Source organism: Ascidiella aspersa, chromosome 6 (genome assembly GCF_963924565.1).
Source record: "Ascidiella aspersa chromosome 6, kaAscAspe10.2, whole genome shotgun sequence".
Taxonomy (NCBI): domain Eukaryota; kingdom Metazoa; phylum Chordata; class Ascidiacea; order Phlebobranchia; family Ascidiidae; genus Ascidiella; species Ascidiella aspersa.
Window position 1 is genome coordinate 6,637,683 of NC_139452.1, and position 26,593 is coordinate 6,664,275.

The 26,593-nt window shown below is 38.3% G+C and overlaps 2 protein-coding genes and 2 non-coding genes across 4 annotated transcripts in view; 2 read left to right on the plus strand and 2 right to left on the minus strand.

The window, feature by feature from the left end:
- The first annotated feature begins 1,330 nt into the window (after positions 1-1,330).
- LOC146139401 (magnesium transporter NIPA2-like) overlaps positions 1,331-26,593 on the plus strand; it is a 34,769-nt gene continuing 9,506 nt past the window's right edge. The window contains exons 1-3 of the mRNA XM_083392428.1: positions 1,331-1,553; positions 2,064-2,129; positions 2,601-2,691. Coding sequence (XP_083248554.1) covers positions 1,400-1,553; positions 2,064-2,129; positions 2,601-2,691 — 311 coding nt within the window. The 5' untranslated portion in view covers positions 1,331-1,399. The remainder of the gene's footprint in view (positions 1,554-2,063; positions 2,130-2,600; positions 2,692-26,593) is intronic.
- On the minus strand, positions 3,435-26,326 carry LOC146139402 (WD repeat-containing protein on Y chromosome-like). The gene is given in 22 exon segments (XM_083391518.1): positions 3,435-3,837; positions 4,351-4,466; positions 5,049-5,159; positions 5,764-5,847; positions 6,595-6,789; positions 7,322-7,602; positions 8,732-8,917; positions 9,399-9,656; positions 10,220-10,372; positions 11,235-11,542; positions 12,869-12,974; positions 14,223-14,361; positions 14,636-14,903; positions 16,045-16,245; positions 17,530-17,639; positions 18,125-18,399; positions 19,764-20,088; positions 21,039-21,212; positions 22,040-22,146; positions 23,273-23,357; positions 23,950-24,091; positions 26,202-26,326. Coding segments are annotated over 22 exon segments (4,152 nt in total).
- Positions 15,316-15,390, plus strand: Trnaa-ggc (transfer RNA alanine (anticodon GGC)). The gene has a single exon. It is a non-coding gene; the product is annotated as a tRNA-Ala (tRNA).
- Trnaa-ggc (transfer RNA alanine (anticodon GGC)) lies at positions 16,860-16,934 on the minus strand. Its single transcript has one exon. It is a non-coding gene; the product is annotated as a tRNA-Ala (tRNA).

Consider the following 26,593-nt stretch of genomic DNA (forward strand, 5'->3'; position numbering starts at 1 on the left):
AGCTCAAACTTTGTTTTTGCTTTACTACATAGTCTTGTATCACTGATTTGGACAGGTGTAATAAAGTTAAACAGTATTTGCTTTTTATGGTGGTTTGTCTTTATGATGTGCAAAAAAACACCAACTAAGCTTTCAAGAGTTCTGCATAATCTTATCAAAATATTTGATTTGTGAACCACCGATCGTCAGTAAAATATTTAAAACGTGTGTTTGACGACGCCAAGACCATAATGCAGCACTTCCATCAACAATATGTTGTTAAATTCAATGTAATTCTAATAAGTCAAAATTTTGTCAAAAAGTATATTTTCAGGTCAAAATTTTCTATTTTTAAGTTCAAAAAATATTCGCCTCAATTATTACTAAATTTAATCTTACATTTTTATGCCTTCTTTGCAATTTCAACTTTGACAACTTGTTTCAGTAATGTTAGAATTAATGTGGCCGGATTCTACCAGGGCCGAATTGCATTTTACCTTTCTGATTTCCTCTTTGTGATAGTTTTGCAGGCAAAAAGTCTTATACTGTATGTAGGGCGGGAAAACATTGTAACTCTAAATGGGCTGATAAATTGAATTTTTATGAATATGTCTGCGAAAGTGTTAGTTGGCACCTACAAATATATAAACCGAAGGACTTAACACAACCAATTTATGCTTTTGTAAAGAACAATTTGTTCTGACAAAGTTGCCTTCCAATGATATTTATGCCGAAGTACAAATTCGTTTTCCAAGGGATGTTACGCTTTGTTGGTGATTAAGCATTTTGTTCTGGTTACCTAAACGCCCTGGGGTTTTGAAAAATCGGCGCCTATGGTCAAGTATTATTATTGTATTTATTGTGCCTTATTTATTGATTTATTGCAATTAAAATTTTTTAAATCTCATTTTGTTACTATAAAAACATGTGGTAGGATTGTACACCAGCCCTGAATTTGATAAATTAGTATAAATATCATTTTGAATCGCTATTTAAATAGTTTTACGATTTCAACATGTAAACATTTGCTCACTGTGTTTTAAGTCTTTATTTTGAAGTTATTTCTAGGAAAATGTTTGGTCAAAAGATTAGGCTAATGTCTAGTAATAAGCCATAATGTTTGTTTAGCTTTACAAAAGTGAATAACTGTGTTATAGATTGGTTAACTAACTTCACAGTTTGAATCACTTTCACTTGGGTGACAAATATTTGTATTATATTCTTAATTACTTTCACAACAAAGTGTACAACCAACAGAAAGTGTCGGAAAATATTTTTTCCACTATCTATTTAATTGTTGGCCTTGTTTGGTTTTTGATTGTAATTTGTAATACTTTGGTTCAGTTGAAATTAATAGAGGTTTTGTATGTGGTATTTACAAAGTTAAAGTACATCAGCATTGAAAGACCTCGAAAAAACTATGGCAGTAGGAAACATAACTGACGATGGGCCAAAAGACAGTCACCCCTTTCTTGGACTGATGCTTTCTGTTGTGTCGGCTGTTTTGGTGGGAAGCAGTTTTATCCTGCAGAAGAAAGGACTTTTAAGGGCCAACTCAAAGCTGTTGAAAAAAGGTAACCATATATTATATATTATACATACATGGGGATGTGCCTAACTTTAGTGTAATAACTGCATTATTAAAATATATGGTAAAACATTTAATGTGGCACATTTGGGTTGATATTTAACCATCAGTTATATATAGATGTATATCCTATCCTAACCGATGGTTAAATATTAACTGAGATGTGCCAAATTAAAATGTTTATATAAATTTACATACTTTGGACTAATAAAAACCTTTTGCAATTCTTAACAAATTTACATAATTTCATTTTTATTTAGGAAATTTTTGTATTGCTCATTTCCTGTGTGGCATAATTGCACCAATTTCCCTTTTTAAAGAGTATTAGACCTAAGAGTTTGCTTCTAATTTGCTGGCTGCTGTTTTTTGAACATTGCAACTCAACCAAACATTAATGTGTCACCAGCTACCTATAGTTACTGTTACTATGGATAATTACATCAGGCCCTTATGTTGACTGACTAGATATATAATGTTGATATTTCCATGTTTTAAGATGTTTCCTCACACACTGGATTTGGTTATCTGATGCAGTGCACTTGGTGGCTTGGAATGCTCTCCAGTAAGTCTTAACATAAGCTCTATGCATAATACATGTCTTTAAACAAGTTTTAACAGCAATAGTGCACGATCGTCTGAATAGTTGGCATGTAGGAAAAAATGAAGTGACGCCATAACTGAAATAGGAATTGTTTAATATTTATCATCCATAACAATCATTTCCTTTATTCATTTTTAGTTGTGTCCCAATTTTGCCACTTGTGTTTATTCCGGCAGATAATATTTACTCAGAATATCTCTTTATTTCATAACATTAATTTTTTTTAATACTGTGATGTATAAATACATACATAGTTTACCTTATTTGTCTAAAATGTTATCTGTAGAATTTCAAAAATAACATTCTTTTAAAATAGTTATCCTTTTCAATATTTGTCCTGCGGCACTGTATAAAGACAAATTGTATTGCAATCTTGACAAGCTAGTTTAGAATTAGACAAATACATCCATTTGCAACGATCTATATTTTTAGTGGCTGTAGGAGAAGTGATCAACTTTGTGGCCTACACAATCGCACCGGCCATCTTGATCACACCACTGGGAGCCCTCAGAGTAATTGTCAGGTAAATATCTTCTTTTGCACCTAACTATTTGAACAAATACCTTTACACCTGGATACTGCATTCTGGTTTGCTTAAAACTAGGGTCTTCTTGTAGGTTACATCAATACAATAGGATCTAATAGAGAGCCAACAAAAATTAGAAAACTTTATAACATTAAGTACATGTATTAAGTAAGTTTTTAAAACACTTGCCTGTAGCTGTGATGTGATTCTACTCATATCATTAGCTTTGGTGATTGTGCCTTTATAAAATGACCTTGAAAATTAAGTGATAGAATGACAAGTATTCATACTTTGTATGCTTCTGTGGCAGACATGACCAGCATAACTGTTATGTTCTTATGAATGGTAATGGTAGTGACTCAGAAAATCCTTTTTCTAAAGGCATTTGCTGAACATATTGCTAGACAGGTTGTGAATGAAAAAAATATGTCTCTTTTGTTCTGGCACAAAAAGCAGCCGAAAAACTTTTTTGTGTTTTAATGATATGATAAAATCCAATATTAGAAAAATCCTATAGAAAAGGCGACAATATGTTCCAAAGCTGTTTTTGGCAAATATAATATAATGGCGTTTGACATAGGGGTCGGTTGTTATTGAAGACATACCAGCGGTCTGATTTATGAAAAAACTATAGTCGCGCCCAAATCTGTTACTAAGCGTCAAAAAAGTCCAAAACCAGATAACAAACACACTGTTAAAAGTGAAGAAAAAATGCTTTATGTTCGTCACGCGATGCTCGGCTAGGTTGCGATCAGCGGCGACGGCTGCCTCTGCTTGGAGTTGGAGTGCCTCAGGGCCGCATGCTGCTGTTGCTTTACCACAATCTTTTTCCCAGCCTCGTTTCTCAGCACTCCGCCGCCACTGGCAGTAACAGAACCGGGCTTGAGCTGTATCGCTGGCAGCTTAATGCGACTATGCTTGGCCTGGACGCCGCCTCCGTAGCTTGGCGTGCTTGTGAGCGGTGAAGTCCTGCGGATAGCGTTTGCTGCCATCACCTTGCGCTGCGCAACGTTGAGCGCCTGTCTGGCATTGGCGGCTCGATCCCGCATGCGTTTGAGATGAGCCGGACAGGCGGGTTCGGTGGGCGGCACTAGGACCGCGTAGGGTAGCGAGTTGTAGAGCACGGCGTGCTTGTTGCACCACCTTTAGCAAAAGAAGAAATGGCGCCGGTGTTGGGTACCATGCCAGACAACATATATTTTTTGCAAGCTTCTTCGCAAAAATATGTTTAAGGATGTTTTTAAATGAAATTTTGCTATTTAAAGACTGATCGCGATTTTGCAAAAGTTTAAAAACAAACAAACCATGCTTAATTGTCGAATTCTTTTTGTTTTTCAATAGGAATAATCAGAACAAAAATGCAAAAATGAAAGCTTTTCTTTTCTTTTCGAAAGGTAATCAAAGCAAAATTGTATACGTGAAAAGTGGTGTAGAAAAAACTTTGTAATATATACAGTGGCTTTTACAAAGATACCAATCGGTGTAAAAGCAAATAAAGTATACAGCACTGTCTGGTCACCTTTCTCAACAACGGAAAGCAATATTTCAAAGAAAAAAAAAACTGTGAAAATCCATCGGGTCTAAAATGCGTACGTCGAATTTTGGTTTCCGTGTATTTAAAAAAATCCCATTTTTACCAAGCTGCGTCTCAATTACCTTATTTCTGTGTCTATCGTGGCCCTCCGATGCCTTTTCTTTGGCTTATAGTTGTTTTTTCCCAGTATCTGACTTGTCAAACCTTCAGCCTGAATCCTCAGAAATGTTTGTTCCACCTGATTCAAAGCAGCAAATTAGAGTTTCCGTAATACTTTATGGCTAATTTACTTTTAGTTATGGAGTGTATGCTCTTAGAAAATTGTGTCTTAATTTCGGAATTCCTATCGGAATAGATTTTTTTAGGTTTGCATTTTATGAAAAAAATAATTTATATCGCTTTGATAATAATTTTTCTTAATGTTTGAAATCTATTGTGAAATATTTACGATTTGTTTTTAGTGATTTAACTGTTTTCCAATACACCAACCCGTGTACAAACACTCAACATTTTTAGGTTTTTCCTTCGCGACATTTCTAATTGTGTTCTTAATTTTATTTTTCCTTAAAATTAACGGCGACTGGATTTTTGAAACTGAAAAATTGCCTTTTCTGTTTTTATTCGAAATTTATGCACTTTCCGGCCGATAACCAATGCTACCAAACCAAGGCGGTACGCGTGACACCATTTATAAATCTTACGTCGGCGACGATGTTTGTGCGTCGCCGTAAACATCTTCTTGTAAGTTCGCCTAATTTAAACAAACCAGTCTCTGAAAGTTGAATTAACAAAGTGAAGCGTATAGCTGTAAAGCGCGAACCTGGTCTATAGGCTCCGCTTGGGCATTGATCGAATGCGGAACGTCTTCCAACCACACTGTAACGCTGCTGCGCCTCTGTTTTGCCGGTCGCGTGTCGAATGGCGACGATTCCTATAATAACAAGTTTAACTACTGTCAAAAGTTTTTCCACCCCTAGGACTGCTTGCTTGTTTACGTTTCATTTGACATCTAAAGATGTCTTTATTAAATCCTATATTATTGGCAGTTCGTACAACTGTATAGTGTAAAGAAAGTTTTACTGTTCCAAAAAAAAGACTATATCAAAAATCATAATATTCGTCATTTGTTCCCATGTTTGAAATAAATCTTTTGTGATCTTCCGAGCCCACTTCGCGTTATAATGCGAAAATAAATTTGTATCTATTTTATCAGTTCTTTGAACTCTTAATTTCAAATTGCGGCTTGCTTTCCTTTTTACTAACCCCTGATCTACAGTCTTGTCGTCAGTTTACCCAAAGACTGACAGCTGAACGTTACTTTTTATTTGAAAGGTTTGCGATCGAGAGCTGTGCAGTTACAAAAACATTCTAACATATATTTCGTCAACTGAATGCCCAAAGCTTTCATTCAAAGTCAGCTGAACACGCCAGATCACACTTTTGTCTCCAAGTTGACCTGGCTATTGCATTTAGCCGAAAAAATTAGCTTCTAAACTAGCTGCTTAACCCTTTCTTACTTGTCTTCCCATACTCGCCTCAATAAGAGCCTTTGTAACTTCACTAAGTCGATCCTGGATCGATCCCCGCCTTGATCTTTCGCGTGGCAGCATTTCGAGAACCTATAGACAAACGGAATAATTGGGTTTGGTTGCACTATGCACGGTTCTGTAATGTGGCTCGATAACATTAGCAGGAAATGATAAAATTCGTTTAGAAACGTCTTAATTAAGATGATGTTGAACTAATCATCCTTTTGGGCTTTGCAATTCATTATCAAACGGAATTATGTTATCTAATTTCTTGTCCACCAGCCATTGTTTTCGGTATGCATTTGTCGAAAGAAAATACCTTGCATAGAAAAATATAAAATTTAGCCTTGTCAAAAAATGTGGCAAAAACGTTACATGGTTAGTCTAATAAAGTGTTATTACCAGACAGGCACAGAGCTTCACTATACTTGGCCTCTTGTTAAACAACCGTTTTCCTGAAATGCACGTTTCAGCGATTTAATAGATTTATCAAAATGATTTTCGCAAAACGTTTAACTTCCGTTGACCCCTAGATGACCAGATGTAGAGCTGGCCTTGAATTACAGTTCACAATCGCCAGTCGGGCGAGTAAAATTTAATCAACACGAGCCGGAAACAAATTACACTCGCATTGTCGAACGGGTGAGTGCAAAATCCCAACCCTGCAGTTGTTGTAAAATTTAGTCTAGGTTCTGTGAGTGCTGTAGTAAGCAGGGGAGAGGGTTTGAAACTATGTATCACTATTTACGGTTGGCTTATATGTTGGTTTTTGCGCGCGCGATATAATATCCAGCCAGTCCCCACTATCCAGCCAAGGTCTAAAAAAACGTCAGTCACCTTTGTCTTTTTCTTGGACGCCGCTGCCGGTCGTGTCTTTTCCCTCTCTGTTGCTGCCGTGTGTATGTTGAGGAAGTTGACTGCGTGCTTGACCTGACGCCACTGCGCGTGGACCTGCCCCTTGGACGTCCTCAGTGTTGTGGGAGATGCAACCCGTCGAACGTCGCTCGGCATATCGCAGGGAATAGATTTTACCTGCCACAACAAAAGGAAGTTAATCGGTTGTTCGGGTCTGTGTACGAGTGGTTTGGTGTGAGGTGCCTTTTCACTTTTTATTCTTTGTCCCTATTCGGTTTTCGAAAGCACGCCCATCTGCTCTAAATATCATTTATTTTATGCCCAAATTTATTTTTTTCACTGAATTCATACAATTGATAAAGTGGAGCATAGACCCGTTTATTTTTTTTAGATTTAGCTTGAATTTTCTTATTAGGTCACTATAGAAACAGTTTCTTAGTTGAGTATGGGTCACGGCTACCGTTTCGAAGGCTTAAAATATTTTTTGCAAAATTTTTCTTGTGACATTAGTTCTTTTAATCTGAATATCCCAAACCAGTATTCCTGTAAAATTAACTATAGTGACACAAATGGAACTAAATTCTTCCAGAAATCTAGCTTTTTTAAATTGGTCTATGGCCCACCCCAGTATCTTTTCCCTTGGTTGAGAACCACTGCCCTCGTAAATAAACGCTTTAACCCAACCTAAAAAACACAACGGCGAACTCACATGCACTGGAAGTTGAATAGCCCAGGGCTGTGTTTGGCCGAAGGTGCCGATGTAGCGTCCAGAGTCGGTCCACAGCCTCACACTACCGTCCACTCCACCAGAAGCAATCAGTCCGCTCTCATCTACGTAAGCAAGCGATGTGACCGAACGTACGTGCGCGCGAACCGACATCTTCAGATGTGGAGCTTGGTCGTTCGGCATGAACTTAGTGCGCTGCAGAGAACAAGTGGAAGGGTTTGAAATTTACAGTTGAATTGTGTCGTGGTAATACGATGCATTCTCTCACAAAGCTTTTTATATTAGCAATGCTGTAAAAGTTACTCTGTATCCTGTGAGCGCTGCAGTGAACAAGTGGAAGGGTTTGATATTTACCCTGGAAATTGTGTTGTGTTGTTTTTTCAATGAGCAGGGCTCGGCTTTTTTAATGAGCAGGGCTCGGCTAATGCTGTAAAAGTTACTCTAGGTTCTGTGAGCGCTGCATTGAGCAAGTGAAGGGTTTGAAATGTACACTGGAAGGTGTATGGTGTTGCTTCGATGCAGCTCTCTCTCTCGTAATGTACGATAATAGGTTTGTGACTCTCGACCTTCTGCATATGATCCACTAGTAATACGTGAGCAACTTTTTGTTTATCTATTTTGGGTAACTTATTGTAATATACTGTATCGATCTATAGATTGTATAGCCTAGTGGCGTTATAAACCAGTGAGGTTATTTGTGTGTTTATGTTAATGCTGTAGGATTTACTGTAGGTTCTGTAAGCACTCCAGAGAGCAAGGGTTTGAAATTTACACTGTAAATTGTGTCGTGGTAATTCGATACATTCTCTCACAAAGCTTTTTAAATGAGCAATGCTATAAAAGTTACTTTGGCTTGTGTAAGCGCTGCAGTGAACAAGGGGAGAAATTTACAGTGGAACTTGTATCGTGTTGATTCGATGCATTCTCTCACAACGCTTTTTTAATGGGCAGGCCTCGGCTAATACAGTAAAATCTAGTCTAGGTTCTGTGAGCGCTGTAGTAAGGGGAGAGGGTTTGAAATTCACACTAGAAAGTTGTGTCGTGTTGCTTCAATGCAGCTTTCTCGTAATGTACGATACTGGGTTCGCTTATTTTCAATGAGCAGGGCTCGTCTCGTGCTGTAAACGTTACTCTCGGTTCTGTGGGAAGAGTACAAGGATCGATATGTACTATGTGGGATAAAGTTTTCATTGTGTTGCTTTTACAATTACTTAAAATTAAAAAAAAAGACCAGACGACTTCTTTTCAATGTGCCAGTTTAAAAAACAACAACGTTAAAAAATCCCATTATTCGCTAGGAGTGATTCGTTTAAGCCACTTTTCCTTTAAAGGGCTTTCCGCCCTCCGATCTCACCTCGGCCTCTTCTCCCTCTTCCTCCTTATTCTCCTCGCCAGAGGAGCTCCCTCGCATCAAATTCCTCCTCTCAGTAACGTCCGCTCCGTTGCAATAAGTCTCGACATCCCAGACTCTAATGTAGCCACGGCTGTCTGCGGTCACCAGCACTTTGTTGTCTGCGTCGGTTGCCATTGTCGTAACGAAGTCTCCGGAGTTCTTCTTTTTGCACGCGTGGAAGTAACCTGGTTTAGACGTAATAAGAATATTAAAGCCCATACAGAAGTAGGTATTATTTTGAACGTTTCGAATAAGTCTTTCATTTTTAAGATGTTGAAAATGTTTAAAGAGTTATTCGAAACGTGCATAACGCGAAAAATGCCTCTCATACAGCATTTTCGTTTACAGATGGACCGAAAACATGTCTCGATTTAGTAATCTCAAAGCCCATACAGAAGTAGGTATCATTTCGAATGTTTCGAATAACTCTTCCTTAATTTTCAGCATAGATGAGTAAAGAGTTATTCGAAACGTTCAAAATGATACCTACTTCTGTATGGGCTTTGATATTATTATTAAGTCTTACCACAACCTCAAACCATTATGCTTAAAAATCCTAGCTGCTCCAATGTCTCAATTTGGTTATCACTTAACCGCGGTTTGTCTCGTCCACAAGCTATAGTCACCGCGCGTAAGCAGCAAAAAACCAAGAAAATCGTCACCCACCCAGCATTCCTCCGCGCTGATGAATGGACCACATGCACATCCACCCTCCCGCGCACGCGCTCATCAGACTGCCGACAGTCTCGGACGTGTTACGAGTCTGGAAGAACAGAAGCTTGTAGATGGCGCGGTCGGCGATCTGCGACACAAAGTCGCCGCGCGAATGGCCTGACGTCACTCGACTGCTGCTCGCGCTCGTCGACGCCGAGCTGGATGACGTCACTTCCGACACGTCATGGTCGCTTTGCGCCGCCTCGTTTTCTGAATAAGTTTCGACCAATGGCTGTTTAGTGGTAGCGGTGTTCTATCCTTATTCCCGGCAACGGTGTTGCGAATTGAGTTGTAATAATCCGGATTTGTGATATTGTTTGGAAAATTAAAAATTGAAAAGATTTAAATGAGGAAATGTGACGAAAATGTTTTTTTTTAGTAAAGTGCACATCGAGCTGTTTTTCGCTGCTCCTCGGAATTATTTTCCGAATTTAATAAACATATCTATCTATCGGATCTATCCTTACGTTTCTCACTAAAACATGTTAAATATAATTCTACATTTTTTACTTTTTCAATTTGGATGATAAATCGGCGTTTGACCAAAAATGACTTTCCAAAGGTGTTTTTAATTGAATAAATGTCAGTGCAAGTTATACCAAAATATATACATTCTACCGCCATGCTTGGTCCCAATTCGAAAGTCAATTCCACACTTTTAACTGTTCTCAAAAACAAAAAAACGAATACGTAGTACGTGCACCGTCATATAGCTACACCTGCTTACATTTAAATAATACTTGACCTAAAAAAACAAGTGCAAAAATTCCTACCGCTGCCGTAGTAGAACATCTTCCTCTTCTTGAGCCAAGGAAGATTGGATGGGAGCCAAACGTCAGATTTCTTGAGCACGATCTCACGCGTCATGGCTGACCTCCGGCCAGCAAGTCGCTGGGCTGGCTGTGAAGCCGTCGAACCTGCAATAACTGAGGCTCGCACAACAAGGAAAGTGTTTTCCTGGGTAGGATGGCACTCTCGCATAAGAGGAAATATGTATTTTGCATACCAGTTTAAATATGCTGTTGCTCCAGGTATAGTATGTACTGAAAACAATTTCTTCTTTTATTTATTTGTTATTTCGTTGTTTTGGCTAACTATCCAGGAAGCCTTCATCAAGGATTGCAACACCCCAACAACACGCGAAGTGAAATGACACAAACACACAGTTTTTCAGAAACGATTTTTTAAGAAGTTTCTTTGCATACCAGGATTTGTTTTCAGGAAAAGCTTGTTGTTCAGATCAGTGGCGAGTTGTTTTACAGAAGAGTGGTTTCACGACACGCTAGGTGATTTTAGATAAAATATGATTCTTTTAAACAAGGCATTTGAAGATGCTGCGTTTTTTGTGCATTACAAGATGTTTATCCATGACCTGTTATGTTTGAGGCCTGTGTTGTCCGATTTTATCCGGCAAACAGGTGTACAGAAGGGCCACAAAGTGAGCCTTTCGAAAAACGATACACAATGTTTTTTTTTTAAACAAAGCTGTTATAGTGACTTTAAACAATCTAATTCAATTTTACCCTGACTTCACTTTACGTTTTTTACATTTTCCTATCTAAAGCTGAAAGCTAGAGGCAACTAAAAGAGGGACGCCATGTTCTATAAAAATATACTATATGATCTTTATAAGTCAACGCAATGCTCTATAAAACAGTACAGTCTATAACTCTACAACAAACTCTAAGAGCAAGCCGGCGGAACATATAAAAATTAAGTCTCTCTGCACATTACCGTCCGAGTTGCAGATCGAAATCGTCATCTCTCTTCCGCCCTTCACCTCATCGCAAGAGGACATCTGCACCCGCTCCCTGGGGGTCCTTTTACGCTCCTGCGAGATCTTCTCCTCTTCAAGATGAATGGGGAAGAGGCTCCGATGCATGTTGTACGTCATGAGAACGTCCCCGCTATCCAGTGACCATAGGAAGATGTCCCCGTCGTAGGATGCGGACGCGCAGGTGGATTCGGCGTGGTGGTAGTCCAGGCTCATGATGTCGTCCTTGTGTTTCTGTCTTAGCAAGGAGCAGCGATCGTCTCCGTACGAATCCAGATAAACGCCCAAGTGCCGGTTCCAGCCCGCCGTTACAATGCGCTGCCTGCTCGAAAAAAAAAACGTTTTTTCTCGCTATTATGAGTAGGTTTGGGGTAAATTTCTTAAAATGAATGAATGAAAGGTTTTGTTCTCAGAAGACTGAGATTCAGTTTGGGCTATCGAGCTATACAAGGAATTGTCGTTAATTATTGTTTAGCTATTTTTTTGCGCCCAGGTGACGGTTCCGTTCCGTCGTTACGATGCGCTGCCTGCGCGAAAAAAATACAGTACGCTCCCTATTCTGCCGAGATTTGGGTAAAATTCCTCCGCAATGTAAAAAAGCGTAATCTTTTCTTAGTTCTTCCAAAAAAATTATTTTAAAAATTTTCCGTTGCTGTAATTTTAATATTACATTCGTCAGTTTTAATATTCTAAAAAAACAATTCATTCTCTGTTTATCCTTTTATAGGATTTTTTTCAAATTTTTGTTTGAACATTATAAATGACAGTTTTGTGCTTATTGAAGATCGAATTTCATTTTAGGAAATCGATTTATGCAGGGAATGATGGTTAATTATTTAAGGCCTTCTGCTATTATTTGAACTATTTAGAAATAAACGCCCAAGTGCCGGTTTCAGCCCGCAGTTACGATGCACTGCCTGCGCAAAAACAAAAAGAACGGTTCTTCTTCGCCATTTAAAAACGCACAATTTTTTCTAATTCCCTCAAACGTTTTTTTTTCAAATTAGTTCAGTATTTCAGTTTTAAATTTCCAATAAAACATTTCGTTTTTCATGGACCACTTTTTTAAGTGTTTTTGAAACAACAAAATTAAAACTTGAAACGATTGACAGCTCTACAAGGAATGGTCGTTTCTTATTATTTGAGGTATTTTTGTCATTTGGACTCTATATAAATTATTTATTTTGTCATTTTTTGTATCCGAACGTTTTTCTGGTAGACTATCTTTTTTGCACTTGTTGTTCGGCATTACTGGTCGTGACCTGTCTATAGTTATCAGAAATGTTTTTATATTATACGTTTCAGATATTCCTTATTGGTTTTAAAGTGTGTTAGCGAAAGCTCAGAGATAAGTATCACGAAAATTTGTTTGTTGTCTCAGATGCTCATGAAACTTCCATTTTGTCTAATCGTTGACTGTAACGTTCTCTTGAAAATTGAAAGTTGTTTTTCACTATTAGATGCTTATATGTAAAGATAATTTTGCCTATTACCATTGACTGTTACATTCCCTTGAAAATTGAAAGTTGTTTTTTCACTATTAGATGTTTATTCCGTGTTATCATTGACTGTTACATTTTCTGGAAAAGTTTGCTTATGGCCGTTACCTTAATGAAGGCGTTTAATCAAGTGCTTTGATTCAACCGACCTTGTAAAAACGACGTCATTGATTTCCTGTCCGTCCATCTTGTCTAAACGCCGAAGCTTTGCTCCGTTATTAAAGTTCCACATCGTCGCCGATCCGTCTCTGCCGCCTGCAATAAGTCTGTTGCCGATCTCGTTTTAAACACAACAAGGATAGAAGGAAATAACTTAAATATTGTGTAGATATGTGCGTTACTTAAAGTCGTGGTCGTACGAATCTAATGGTGCATCTAAGTCTAAGCAACTCTATAGATATTGTGAACCACTCTTCGAGCTCGAGGAACCCCAGTGCAATAATTTCACTAGCTCGAGGAACCCCAGTGTAATAATTTCACTAGCTCGAGGAACCCCAGTGTAATAATTTCACTGGCTCGAGGAACCCCAGTGTAATAATTTCACTGGCTCGAGGAACCCCACTGTAATAATTTCACTGGCTCGAGGAACCCCACTAATAATTTCACTGGCTCGAGGAACCCCAGTGTAATAATTTCACTGGCTCGAGGAACCCCACTGTAATAAACACACCCCAATTAGCTACAGAATTTAGAAATGGCGGAACCCCTGGCCTGTCCTAGCTGAACCCTTAGGTTCCGCGGAACCCTGGTTGAAAACCACTGTGTTAAATATGTGAACCACTCTTCGTTTTGAACTTAAAGAACAGGATTTAGCACGGTTAGTTTTTCAATGTTTTTGAATCGATTTACGTATTTAAAAGTCTTAGTATAATCTTTAAATTTATTTTATGTTCAGCTTAAGTTATGTGATTTTGAAACGTGCCGTCCAAATGTTTTTGAAGTGTGTTTACCATGGCATTTAAACTGTTTTGTTGTCGCAAAAAAAAACGTTTCGCGATCGGATTTGGGGTCTTTGAAAATCTACTATTTTTCTTTGAATGTATTTTTTCTTAAAACTGTGTGGCAACCCTGTTTAGATGTGTTTAAGTTTTAGGTATGCATGAGTTTAGTCAGATGATGCTGTTTGAAATTCCAACTGTTGAACTGATTTACAAAAGTAATCCCTTTAAGCCAGTGGTTTTTAACCCATTTTCTTGCCTTTAATATTACCGACCAATTCTCGCAACCCTTCTAGAATTGCTGAAATATCAAAACCATTGTAATTTCATTTTTATACAAGTAACTAACAGCACATGAACACAATTCCCAAGTGTGAGTTAGTTTTACTTTTAACTGAACAAATAGATAAATTTCATTAATACATTTTATGTGACTGATTGAGCCCCGCACGCCCTTGGAACAGCTATCGCACCCCTGGTTAAAAAACCCTGCTTTAAACGGATGCGTCGATTTTTAAACTGATGCCACTTTTTTCCTGTTAAATACGTTTCATTTTGATTTGACCTGTAAGCAGCCTGCGGTTGGTTTGGTCGAACGCCATGCAAGTTATCTCCGCCTCTGTCCCGGTGGTGAACTGCATTTGCTTTACTCCCGTCTTGATGTCCCACAGGCAAACCATCGAGTCTTCTCCGCCAGTCACCAGCTAAAGATAAATGGGTTACTTTTTGTCTGGTAAACAATTATTTTTCTAGAATTGTGCTTTATGGCCTTCGATATTATTTCATAACAAATTCCTCCCAAAAATTGAAAAAAACAGAGTCATTTTCGAAAATATCGCCTTTAAATGCCTTGGCATGTCTTTACGAATTTTTTCTCGCAGTGCTTCAAATTCAAGGCGGAAACCAACGAAAAACAAGGCGGTATCCTGTACAGCATTTAGCCAAACCTATTTTCTTCAAGAAAAACAGCAGCAATACCTGGTTAAAGAGCGGATTATAGAGAACCTTGACCACCGCTTTCTGGTGGCTCTTTGCCAGCTTGGCTTGCTTGTAACCGATCGATGAAGGGTTGCGAGGTTTGAGCACAGCGATACGACTGTTGGCAACCGCCAGCTCTGCTTGCCGCTCATTAAAACACACAGCCGTGATGTCGAGTCTCCCCAGCTCCAGGTTTCTTCCGTGGATGCTCTGTTTGCACGAATAGTCGCGTAAGTCCCACACTCGCACGTTCTTGTCCTTGCTGATGCTGCAAAAAGCCAAATAGTACAAGTAAGTCGACACCATCTTGATTAAGATGTTTCGATACTCACTTTTATCATCATCGGTTAATGTGACTGAGAAGTAAATCAAAGCATCAGTTTAAAGGTGGGAGGCAATTCTTATCATTCAGAGTTTCTAATCGTTTGGAGCATTAATTAGCACCTCATAAACCTTCAGATTTAATATAATATTTTATTTAAAAAATAACACATTAAAAAAAATAACACATGGGAATACAATGAAACATATGTACACACATATATGTGTGCTTACAACTGAGATCTAGCCCTATTGTATTATGATATGATACTGGCGATCCCCTTCGTTATGAAGCTGCTTGTACTAACAGATTGAGCAAGCATTGGCGTATGGTTGTTTCTCGACTCGTTCCCTTCTGAGCCTGCATAGCTCAGTTGGTAGAGCGACGGTCCCGGCTTGACCGGAGGTCGTGAGTTCGAACCTCACTGCAGGCTAGTTGTTTTTCTAGTCTGCTCTGCTTGCATCATTGATCGACAGATTCGGTGAGTCTGCAATGGCTTTTCGGTGTACACATGGAAATATATGAATTTGGTCAAAAATTGTCGTTAGACTAAAACCTAAAAGTTGATAGTTGAAGTCGGTGGTTTTGTGATTTGTTGTTTCTATGATCACACTGTAGTTTCGTTAGACTGGCCGAAATGTAGTTTTGAGGTTGTATTTTGAATTACATCGTTGGCTGCGCCTGGTCAGTTAATCGGTCTAGGCCCTAGGGTAAACGGTGTTTTTATGCTGCTTTGCCGTTACCGTGGTACATACACTGTATAGGTTGTATTAAAACCTGTCGATTATTTTGTGATTTCGTTTTTTTACGACTAAATTGTGGTTTCTTTAGACTGAAATACAGTTTTGAGGTTGGAGTTCGAAAACCAGCGTATAAAATGGTTGAGGTGTGTTTAAATGCCACCGCTGGCTACGTCTGTTCAGTTAGTTTATTCTTGGCTGTGGAATTTGTGTTTAGGATAGTCTTACTGATTTTCCTGAGATTTAATTGTGCTTAGGATAGTCTTACTGATTTCCTTAAGTTTTCGAGCATATAAAGTATATATTGCTCACGAAATACATTGCTGCTAAACGCACCAACGACTTACCTGATGACCTGGTGGTCGCAGTTTCGCACGAGCACGTGTAGCACGGCCGTGTTGTGTCCCTTAAGCACAGCGGCCGACTTGGACACGACGTAGGGGTTCCAGACTCGCACCTCGCAATCACGACTACCTGTGACTATTAGGTTCCACTCGGGATCGTAAGACAGGCAAAGGACGCCCTTGCGCACGTGAAAGTGAGAGCTCCTGTAGGGAAAAACACAATAAGGCAGTGCTTCTCAACCTATGGGTTGCGACCCAAAATTGGGTCGCTGTTTAATTTGGTTGGGTCGCCAACCTCAGTAGTTTGTATGTTTATTGAGATTGGTTCTGAGAAATATTTCTCAACTAAGAAAATTAAGGAAGCAAAATAAATAATGTCTTATAAAATAATTCTTATAATTCGAAATTATTTATGCTAATGCCTATTTTTGTTCGCTTACAAAAAGCTAGTTATTATTTTGCTTACAAGAAAAAACAATTGGGTCGTCAAAGCTTAGTCGTCATACTTACGCTTAATATTTGGGTCGCCGCGAAAAAGGTGGAAAAGCACTGCAAAAAGGCTTATATGCAAACTATATCTAAGCGGAAGTAGTTCTAATACCGTGGTATTAAGACCAACGGCATAAAGCCAAGTACGCGGCTAATGTTGCCATCAATATGTGATATAATGGAAATCACCTTGACCCCTGCAAGATAAATGTCGACCTTAATTTATAATCAGTAACAGCAGAATACTCTAGCAAAGTACACCGAAAGCATCGCAGACTCACCGAGTCTGTTGATCTATGATGCAAGCAGGGCAGACTAGAAAAGCAACTAGCCTGCAGTGAGGTTCGAACTCACGACCTCCGGTCAAGCCGGGACCGTCGCTCTACCAACTGAGCTATGCAGGCTCAGAAGGGAACGAGTCGAAAAACAACCATACTCTAGCAAAGGTAGCAATTCAGGTCGGAGACTATAAAATGGTCCTAAAGATATTTCGCCAACACAGGCATCGTCAGTATATAATGAATGAGTTTGTACAACAGAATACGATCTACACTCGCTGGAATGACAACCGTCCCATTTTCATGTTATTCCGAGCTGTGTTTTATTCCAACGTTGATGTTATTTATTTTGTTTGTTAAACTGCTAGAATCCCTCCTGTGGGTGTTATCTATCGAGGGTCGATGTTATGACTTCAGTCAAAATACTTCGCTTTTTTTGGGCTGATTAAATTATTTTATCAAAGACTAATAAATGGAAAAAAAATTCCTGCTTGTGTTTTATTCAGATGCCCTAATGTCGAGGCAATTGACTTGTTCGTGATTTGTAGTTTTTAAAACCTCGATTTTTTGTTTAAATTGAATTTTATTAGATTTTAAAACTGACGAGATTTCCAGTTCGACTAAAAGGCGAATTAAGCAAAAGCAACTAAAATTTTGAAAATTAAGCAGAAGAAAGCATGGTTAATACATTTCAAATAATGTTGCATCTAATGCAGTTTACCTGTTGATGATCATTTTTCTGTTCGATTCGCCTCTAACTTTCTCCGTTATATCGGCGAAGAACAAGGCGGTGTCTCCTTTCACACAACCGGAAATGACGCACTCCTGGCCCTGCGCCAACAAAACGACACTACGGATTAAAACGCAATCTTCGAGCAAAAACTTATTTGGACTGTAGACGTCGAAAGATGATAAGGTACCGAGGCCAAAGTATGAACCTAATGGTGTTAAATTTAGTCTGCAGTATTCAAGCGACACATACCACCAGTACTACCGGTTTGGTCCTAAATAATGAAATCGCTTTGCAGTAAGACGTGTATACTCGACAAGGATACTTAAGAGCAGTGATTGTCAACCTATGGGTCGAATTAATTAAAATTGGGTAAATTTCTTCGCTGTTATACCTATACAAGCTTAATAATTAAGTCGCCGTGTAAAAAGTTGAAAACATTGATTTAATTTAAAGCCTTACAAGCATGTCGTGAAACACCCTAAAAACTTGTCGTACGCAGTATCATTACGATATTGATCTATCCGAGATGTAGGATATATGTCTTCTTATTAAGACACTAGCATACATTAAACACGGGCCTTACCTTCTTGTTTACATAGTAGCGAACTTGTTGGACCCAATCGCCATGCACGCCTCTATACTTCGCCGCCTTAATGCCGTGAATGTAGCCGCGCAGCACTCGTATCATGGAAATACGGTTTAGAGGGCAGAGGGGCGCAGCAAACAGGCTCAGGTTCGGGTTCTCGTGGAAGCGGATCACCGTCAGACTGCCGCTAGTGTCGCCCCAGAGAAGTATAGCGTGCTTGGGATCTTTGATGTCGTAGTAGTAGTCCATCGTCAGCGCACAGTCTTTTAGGTCTGCGCCAAATTTTGCGTATTACAAATACAGTTGAACTTCGACACTATGCCACCCTTTGGGACCGAGAGAAAGTGGCATAGCAGCGAGAGTTTTATTAAAATAGCCATTGAACAATCCTTTAGAATGAACACCAACTTATTTGCAACCTGGATACAATTTGATAATCAATTATTATATATTTTTGTCAGTAAAAGTAGAAAATACATTTTTAAAGATGTTTTTAGGTTTCAAAAATTATATATGAAAGTAAACTAAGTGTCGTAACATGCGCCAGCTGACGATTCCTCGAAGTTTTGGACTACATTAGAGAAAAGAGAGTAAACATTACTTGCACATACATATACGTTTGCCGTTTCAAAGCCGTTAAATCGTTCCGTTTGTAGCGTTTACTGTTTCGTTGATACAGTACTACTATACTCTCGTGTGTCATAGTAGTAAGGGTAAGGGGTGGCATAGTAAATAATTTTTCTATTGAATTTAGTTGGTGATGATCGAAAGTGGTTTAGTAGCGAGAGTGGCATAATAGCAAGGTGGCACAGTACCGAAGTTTGACTGTAAATCTCTTCGCCCTTTTCTTTCACAGGTGTTGTTTTTGCTTGCGACCCTTAAAATCTAACCACAATTTGATGGCAGGTGGATTAAACAAATTCTTTGCAAGCACGGATGTCTACCTTTTCGTTTAAACATCGCGTATAACACAACACGAGCGTTGTTCGTTCATTGTACGAATCTTTAAATCTGCGCCGCGCAATTTTAGGGTTTGTTTACCGAAAGATGTAACCTGAATTTTATGTCTTTTTCTTTATCGCCATAATCGGCTGTAAAATTATTGGCTTTATGTGTTCCAAGTCATTGTGCAACCTTTCTGATCTACACACACAAAGTTTTAAAGAGGCGGAAAAATACAGTTTTAGTTCTTTGAATTTAATTTAGAGTAAAAATCACTGTTAGTTTTTATTCTCAAAATTTGTTTTTTATGTTCTGAATCAGGCATGTCAATTATCTCGACAAGATAAGGTATTTTTTGAAACTTTGTATTATGTACTTCTTTTGTACATGGAACTTTTTTCAACTTTGCTCGAGATTGTTTTGAAAACCTAGATTAACAATGTCTATTTAAAAGCGATTCCTTGTATCGTTTATCGGCGAATAGACTTTTTTATGTGTTTATAAAATACCGTAGTAAAACAAAGTTCTACACTATTTATTGTGTTGGCCATTTAGTTTTTTATTTGTATTGAAAAAACACGTCGAGCGATCCAATTTTAGGTCAAACAATTTGTCTAACAATGCTTTAAATTTCATTTACAACAATATGTGGCAACCCTATCACTAGATTTTTGACTCAAAGCAAAAACCTCACCTTTAATCTGAAACCTCTTCTGGATCATGTTCGACGTCATCGTATAAAATGACACCTCGTAATCGGTCGTGGCCACGGCCACTGTATTGCAGTTGGTCATGCACACCATGTCAGTCGCCGACACTTGACGCTGAACTAGGCCGAGATTGGTCGAGGCTCCGCCAATCACGCCGCCCGCTCTAGCGCCCTCCAGCGTGGTGGACTTCTGCAGCGTCCAGTCGATATTCCAGATGTTGAGCACTCCGTCACGGGAAAGAGTAAGGTAGCGGCTGGCTGAATCGTCGGGTTCTTGTACCCCGTCTGCTGTCTGGCGCGCCGATAGGGCCTGTGAAGATTAAAATGCTTGTTGGCGCTCGATTTTTACTGTATTATGTCGTTTTATTGGAATGATTTTTCAGGCATACAGTTGAGTTTAATGGTATGTATGCTGGTGCGATTCAGAGGTTTAGGAGTCTGACTTTAATTGGGTGACAAAAAACAAAAATGGTGTGACGTCATCGTTTTATTTCATTAGCTTTCTACTGCTATCTAGTTTGTATTGGGTTTGTGCCTTTGTGCATCTATAAGCTGTGAGGTCAGAATTATTTAGGATTAACCTCTTGGTTGGATTTCCTCCCGGGTCAAATCAACTAACAAACTATAAAATTCGTAGCTTTAATATTGCAGTCTTCTTGTGTTTCGTGCCGCGATGTCTTGGTAACGGTGCAAAAGGTTTTTCAGGACAACGCATTATACTGTTGTAGCCTGATGAAAGCAATACGGAAGAATGGATTTATTTTGCAGTCCATTTAGACTATTTTTTTAATCAGCTTGTTCAAACTTAGTTTAACAAAAAAAAAACACTTTGCAGATCGGTTTCACATGTAGACACAACTAAATCATGTTTTACAAGAACTATAAATGATATTGTCCAGCATTTTTAACGCTAACAGAATCAAAAAGCAACTTACAGAATATTTTTGCATATCATTTTGCATTCAAGGGTTTTACATTTAGACAGAATTTAACATTTTTACAAGAATTCTAAATGAGAATATCCATCGTTTTTCACGCGAACAAAATGCAAAAGCAACTCACAGAAAATGTGTGCACATTAGTTTCGCGTTCAAGGATTTTACGTTTAGACAAAATTTAAACATTTTTACAAAAACTCTAAATGAGAATAGTATGTCAAGCTTTTTTCACGAGGACAAAATGCAAAGGCAACTCACAGAATATTTTTCCACATGATTTCTAAACAAATTCCGACCACTTTAAAGCGTCTGGCTTCTTTACCTGGAGGAACCTTATGCTGCAAATGCTCTCGGCATGTGTGTTGATATAGCAGGGCGGGTTCGGGAAGGGACGGTCTTGGTCGAAGGTGAACATGTTCTTCTTCTGATGATACTCGAGCAACATGTAGGAGAGGTACTCGTCCCAATCCACTGTACCATCGCAGTTGTTGTCCACCTGGCGATAGAGTAATGTCCAATATTTTCTTATTTTTTGAGCGGTAGAGTAACGTACCAGTTCGTCTTTTTTTGAGCGATAAGACATTTTTCGTGGAATTACAAGACTCATTTTTGGAGTGATTACACACCTTTTAACAGTTGGCAACCTATTATTTTAATGCGCTAACACCATTTTTTGTGCTGGAATTACGACACAACTTTATCTTGAACTATAGTCAGTTTTTTTATAGGAATAATAAATTAAATTTTGGCAGGGTAGCACTAAAATTCTTTCCTTTAGCTATTATACAAATATACTCTTTTGCAGTACGTCTTAGATAACGTCCCATAAACTTTTGCGCTTTTTTCCTTTAAGACATTTTTCGTGGAATGGCAAGACTCATTGTTAGGGGGATTACATATCTTTTTACAGTTGGCAACACATTGCTTTGATTGATGCACTAACACCTATATTTTTTGTGCTGGAATTACAACACTTTCTCTTGAACTTTGAATAGTTTCTTCTCTGAAGCAAATATCCAAATATACTATTGATTGTAGTGCGTTTTAGATAACATTCGATTAACTTTTGTTATGTATATTACTCGACTGCCCTATTTTGATTTTGAGTTGCTTCAACAATTATTTAATAATCTCTCTTTGTTAAACATGCAATTAAATGCCCGTCGTTTAATTTTTGATAGCCATTTTGTTGCGGTTTGTACTTTTTTTCAAGAATTGTGGATCAAACAAAATCTTCAGGTTAAATATGAATTTTACATTCCAAATCTAAAAGCTTTCAAAACACCTGGTTGTTCGTGTAAGCAAATCTCATGGGTTTTGTACCTTCATAAAGATCATGTCCAGCTCAGTATCGTCGATGTGGCTTCCCATCGTCTTTTTCATCGCAATACGAAACTGTTCCATGTCCAAACCCTCCTCACCGGCCGAACCTGTGTTGTATGGTAAAAAATGACTAAAAGCGTTGTTCGCACGGCCCCAATCTGTTTTATGCAACAGTTTGTGTTTTTTCATTAAAATTTAATTTTTTGCGTATTAAATCTTTGTGCAATTCAAAAATAGAAACTCACTGCTAATTTAAATAGCACCAAAGCGTATAAACGTTTATTAATAAGGGCTTATTTAATTCTTTTGGTATACTCGGGAAACAAAATGACACAAACGCAGATTTGACAGGGTCTGGCGCAGTGGTTCTCAACCTTTTTTCTTTCGTGGCCCATTTACGTTGCAAAAAAATTCTGACAGATTATTTATTCAACCTTGCATTAGTGAGATACTTGCGGCTGAACAATAAATTTACATTCCTTTTTATTCCCCCACTCCCCCAAGCCATTATTCCTGTAAAATTAAATATAATGACACAAATCGTCACGCTCATAACCAAATTGCCTAAGTCATTTTTTTATGATTTTTGCCTAAGTCACGCTTTACCATCTAGATCCATGGAAAAAAGTGCCTAAGTCATTTTTTGCACAAGCGCATGGAAAATGACCTAAAACGACCTGAGCACTTTTTCTATGGATGGGGATGGTAGCAAGAAGTGACTGAAGCAAAAACTCTGAAAATCATAAAAAAAAAAGACTTAGGCAATTTGGTTATGAGCGTGACGAAACTAAATCTAGCTTGTTTAAATCGGTCTGTGCCCACCTCAAATGTTTTATGGCCCACTGGTTGAGAACCGCTGGTCTAGCGCTTTACAGAATGGATCTTTTTATTGTTGTTTTTTTATGACATCTTCGTGTACTTTGAGGTGGAAAACAGGGGTTGTAATAAATATGTAAATCTTTCTTTTTAAGAAAAGTCTATTAAAATTGTTTTTATCTGCTTAGTAAGTGCGATCAAAACCTTTTTTAACTATTTTCTATTGTCTCGGCGATGACAGTTGTTCTGTTTTGCTTTTTATATTAAAAATCGTCGAGCGAATTCGAGATCTTCGAAATGCTATAATTTCTTTGAACGCTTTTTTCATAAAACTGTTTGACAAACCTGGAAACACAATCAAACTCGAACTGCTATGAAAGCTTATTTCCTGCAATTGTTAGTTCTAAATGTTCCTACCTTCTTTAAATATTTGCTCGAGCTCCTGCAGATGCTCGTGGTTCATTTGGTCGTCCACTCGCTTCGAATGTACGCTCGCTGCACCCTTTTAGAGTAGAAAATAAGCTGTTGTGAAAAAACAACTGTTCATACACGATACATGTTAATTTCGTGGTGGTGATCAAACAGACTCGACACATTCAACAGAAGTAAAGCAAAATACATGCGCGCATACGTTTTAAAGAAAACTTTTTTTTTCCTTTAAACCTTAAATATCTCAAAAAAAACGTCGGGCGCCTAGCTTTTTTTGTCCTATACGTACACCTTAAAAAATCGTTTAAAAAAAAATTGAAGTTTTACAGCATTTGCTTCTCGCTATATTTTTTTCTGATTTGTGTTAATTTCGACAAAAAACCTTTATGTACATATGAAAGACACACACCTATGTGTTTAATAGCAACTGTGATCTAGTCCCTCGGAAGCTGCTTTTTGACCGATAGTTACGCTTCCATGTCATTATAATACACCGAAAAGCTATCGCAGACTCGCCGAATCTGTCGATCAATAATGCAAGCAGGGCAGGCTAGAAAGAAACCAGCCTGCAGTGAGGTTCGAACTCACAACCTCCGGTCAAGCCAGGACCGTCGCTCTACCAACTGAGTTACAGCGATATATATTGACAATATTAACTTCGTTACCTTTTTCGCCGGTTTCGAGATAGCAACATCTTCTTCGTGTGTTCCGCCCTCGTTAAAAGCAGCCGACTTTTTCGCTTTGAGCTGCTTTACGCTCGAACGTCGTCGTCTGTTGTAATTATCGCGAGCATCGGTGGACGAAGACCTTGGATGTTAAAAGCAAAGCTAATCAATACTAGTCAAATGAATTCGATAAATTACATGTTGAAAATTAGCGATTTCGTATACTTGACGTGTTATATCGATACCTTATCTTTCGAAGGAAAACTTGTCACGAGTTTAAGAGTTGTAATCTACTATTTTTTATACATATATTTATTTTAGCCTACTGCCAGCTGCCACCCAGTTATCGCACCAGAACCGATACTACCACTTGGCATCGGGTATAGCTTTCGATGATATCGGTCATCTCGAAAGTTAATAAAGAACTTTTCACGTTCGGAATATGCTACCTATACTTCTGTGTTGGCTTCGATATATTCCTTCTAGTAACATAATCATTTTAACATTCAAAATCAAATTAATGTTGTCATTTTACTAAAAAAATGTTGGTTTAATGGTGAAAATAACGGCCCAAATAGACGTTAAAAGCGACATGCTTTATTTTCAAACGTTTCGGCAAATTCTCATGCCATCATCAGTGATTCACCATTAAACTTATAAACAGATCCCTATATAGTGTTCTAATGTTGGTTTGATGAAACAAAAATCATTGCTAACCACCATAATGACGTAACAATGAAACATATATTTTTGCAAAACTAAAAACCTCCTACAGTCTCCCAGCACTATCCCCTGATTAAGAAAATTCCAAATAAAACTTTGGTGAAAGGAACAACAAAAATTATATCGCATGTTTGGACAGATGCCCACCTAAAATAATAGCCTGGTGGTTGGCGGGCGTTTCTTACACAATGTATATCATCGAGATAAAGTTGACCAGACAGTAGTCATTTATTTAATAAAGTAACGTTTCTGCAGGCTTTGGTTTTAAAAATATTGTGTTTTTTTTCCCCGATCTTCAAAATTTTAAACCAACTTTATATTACCTATCATATCAAGTTCTGTCATAAACACCGTATAGTATATTTAGACGTTATAATGTATTTACCCGATGGCAAAATATTTTGGAAAGTTTGTGCACTTTTGCTGCCACGATTAAGTAAAAATATAATATTATCAAAACATGTCTTAACAATCGAAAAACTTTTTTAAATGCTTTACGAACTACCGATTTCATCAGAAATTTAGATCTTAAAATTCATAGGACATTTTTTTTTGTTCAAATATTTTGGCAGCAAATATTTAAAGCAGTGGTTCTTAACCTTTGGTAACCCGTCGAACCCCTATGTTATTCTGCAAGCGTTCATCGAACACCAAATTTTCGCTCAGTATTCGTTTCTCCTAGCAGCTGAAACTGGGTATATTTAACTTATGAACTTGCATTTATGCAGGTTAAATTGGCCAAAAACCTTCAATTTATAACGTTACATGACACCTTGGTACATAAAAAAGATTCCAATTTAGCTTGAATAACAGCATTTATGTTTTAGAGGACATTCTCGCCGAACCCTTAAAAAAGCTGCGTCTCTAACCCCAAGGGTTCAATCGAACCCTGGTTAAGAACCACTGATTTAAAGGGAACGCAGTTCCTCACCGTTCCGGCTTACTTTTACCATTAGGTCCTTTATTATTTCAAGGAAGCAAACGGTCTGCTATATAGGTGGAGAGTCAATGACGGCTGCTTTAACAGGCTTTATGCGGAGTCAGAGTCGGCCCCGGGACCCGGCATAGTCGTTTTGATTTGCCATGGTCGGACTCGGGATTCAGGACTCGAGTAAAACTACCCGAGTGCCGAGTCCAACGTGCGCATGCGCAGTACGAAATTTTAAATCTGATATGTAATGGCGAAATAGCATGGTGGATACTTTTAACCATTTATTGTGAGTGAATGATTGATATGACACCCCTTTGATTGGATTGCTGAAAATCCTCATTTAGTTCCATACATGGTTGAAAATTGAAATACAGACTGTAGAATCAGAGACGGACTCGTGACTCGACGAAATCGCACATTTGGCCTAGTCGAACTCGGACTCGGGTTATTTTCTCGGTCGGAGTCGAACTCTGGTTATTTTTAACCGACTTCGCAGCCCTGCTTTATAAGTTTAACCGAGATACAAGGTACCGACTTTATCTTAAATCCCTTTTTAAAAACTTAACAAAAAGTCGCATTAATAAGGCCAAATCCTCACCTGTGCGAATCCTGCTTTCCAGTTTCGCTGCTGCTGCTTCGCGTTTTTGGCAGCAAGCCAACTGACGAACGCTTTGATCTAACTGCTCCCAACTCGGACCCCGAGGTCGGCGGCAACTCGATCATACTTTTATCCGAGAAACTACTCGCTTACTCGATCTCTATCGCCACAGCGGCGTGTGACCTTCGCTAAAACTTTAAGGTCAAATATTCGCCCTGAATTTTTGAGCAAGTGTTGGTTTTCTATATCGCTAGGAAATGGTTAAACCCGCCCGTTAACGTTTCTTACCCAAATAAAGACAAAAAGAGTAATATAGATAAATCAAACAAGCTAATACACAAGTAGGTACCATTTTAAACTTTGCGAATAACTTAAATAAATTTGCGAAAATT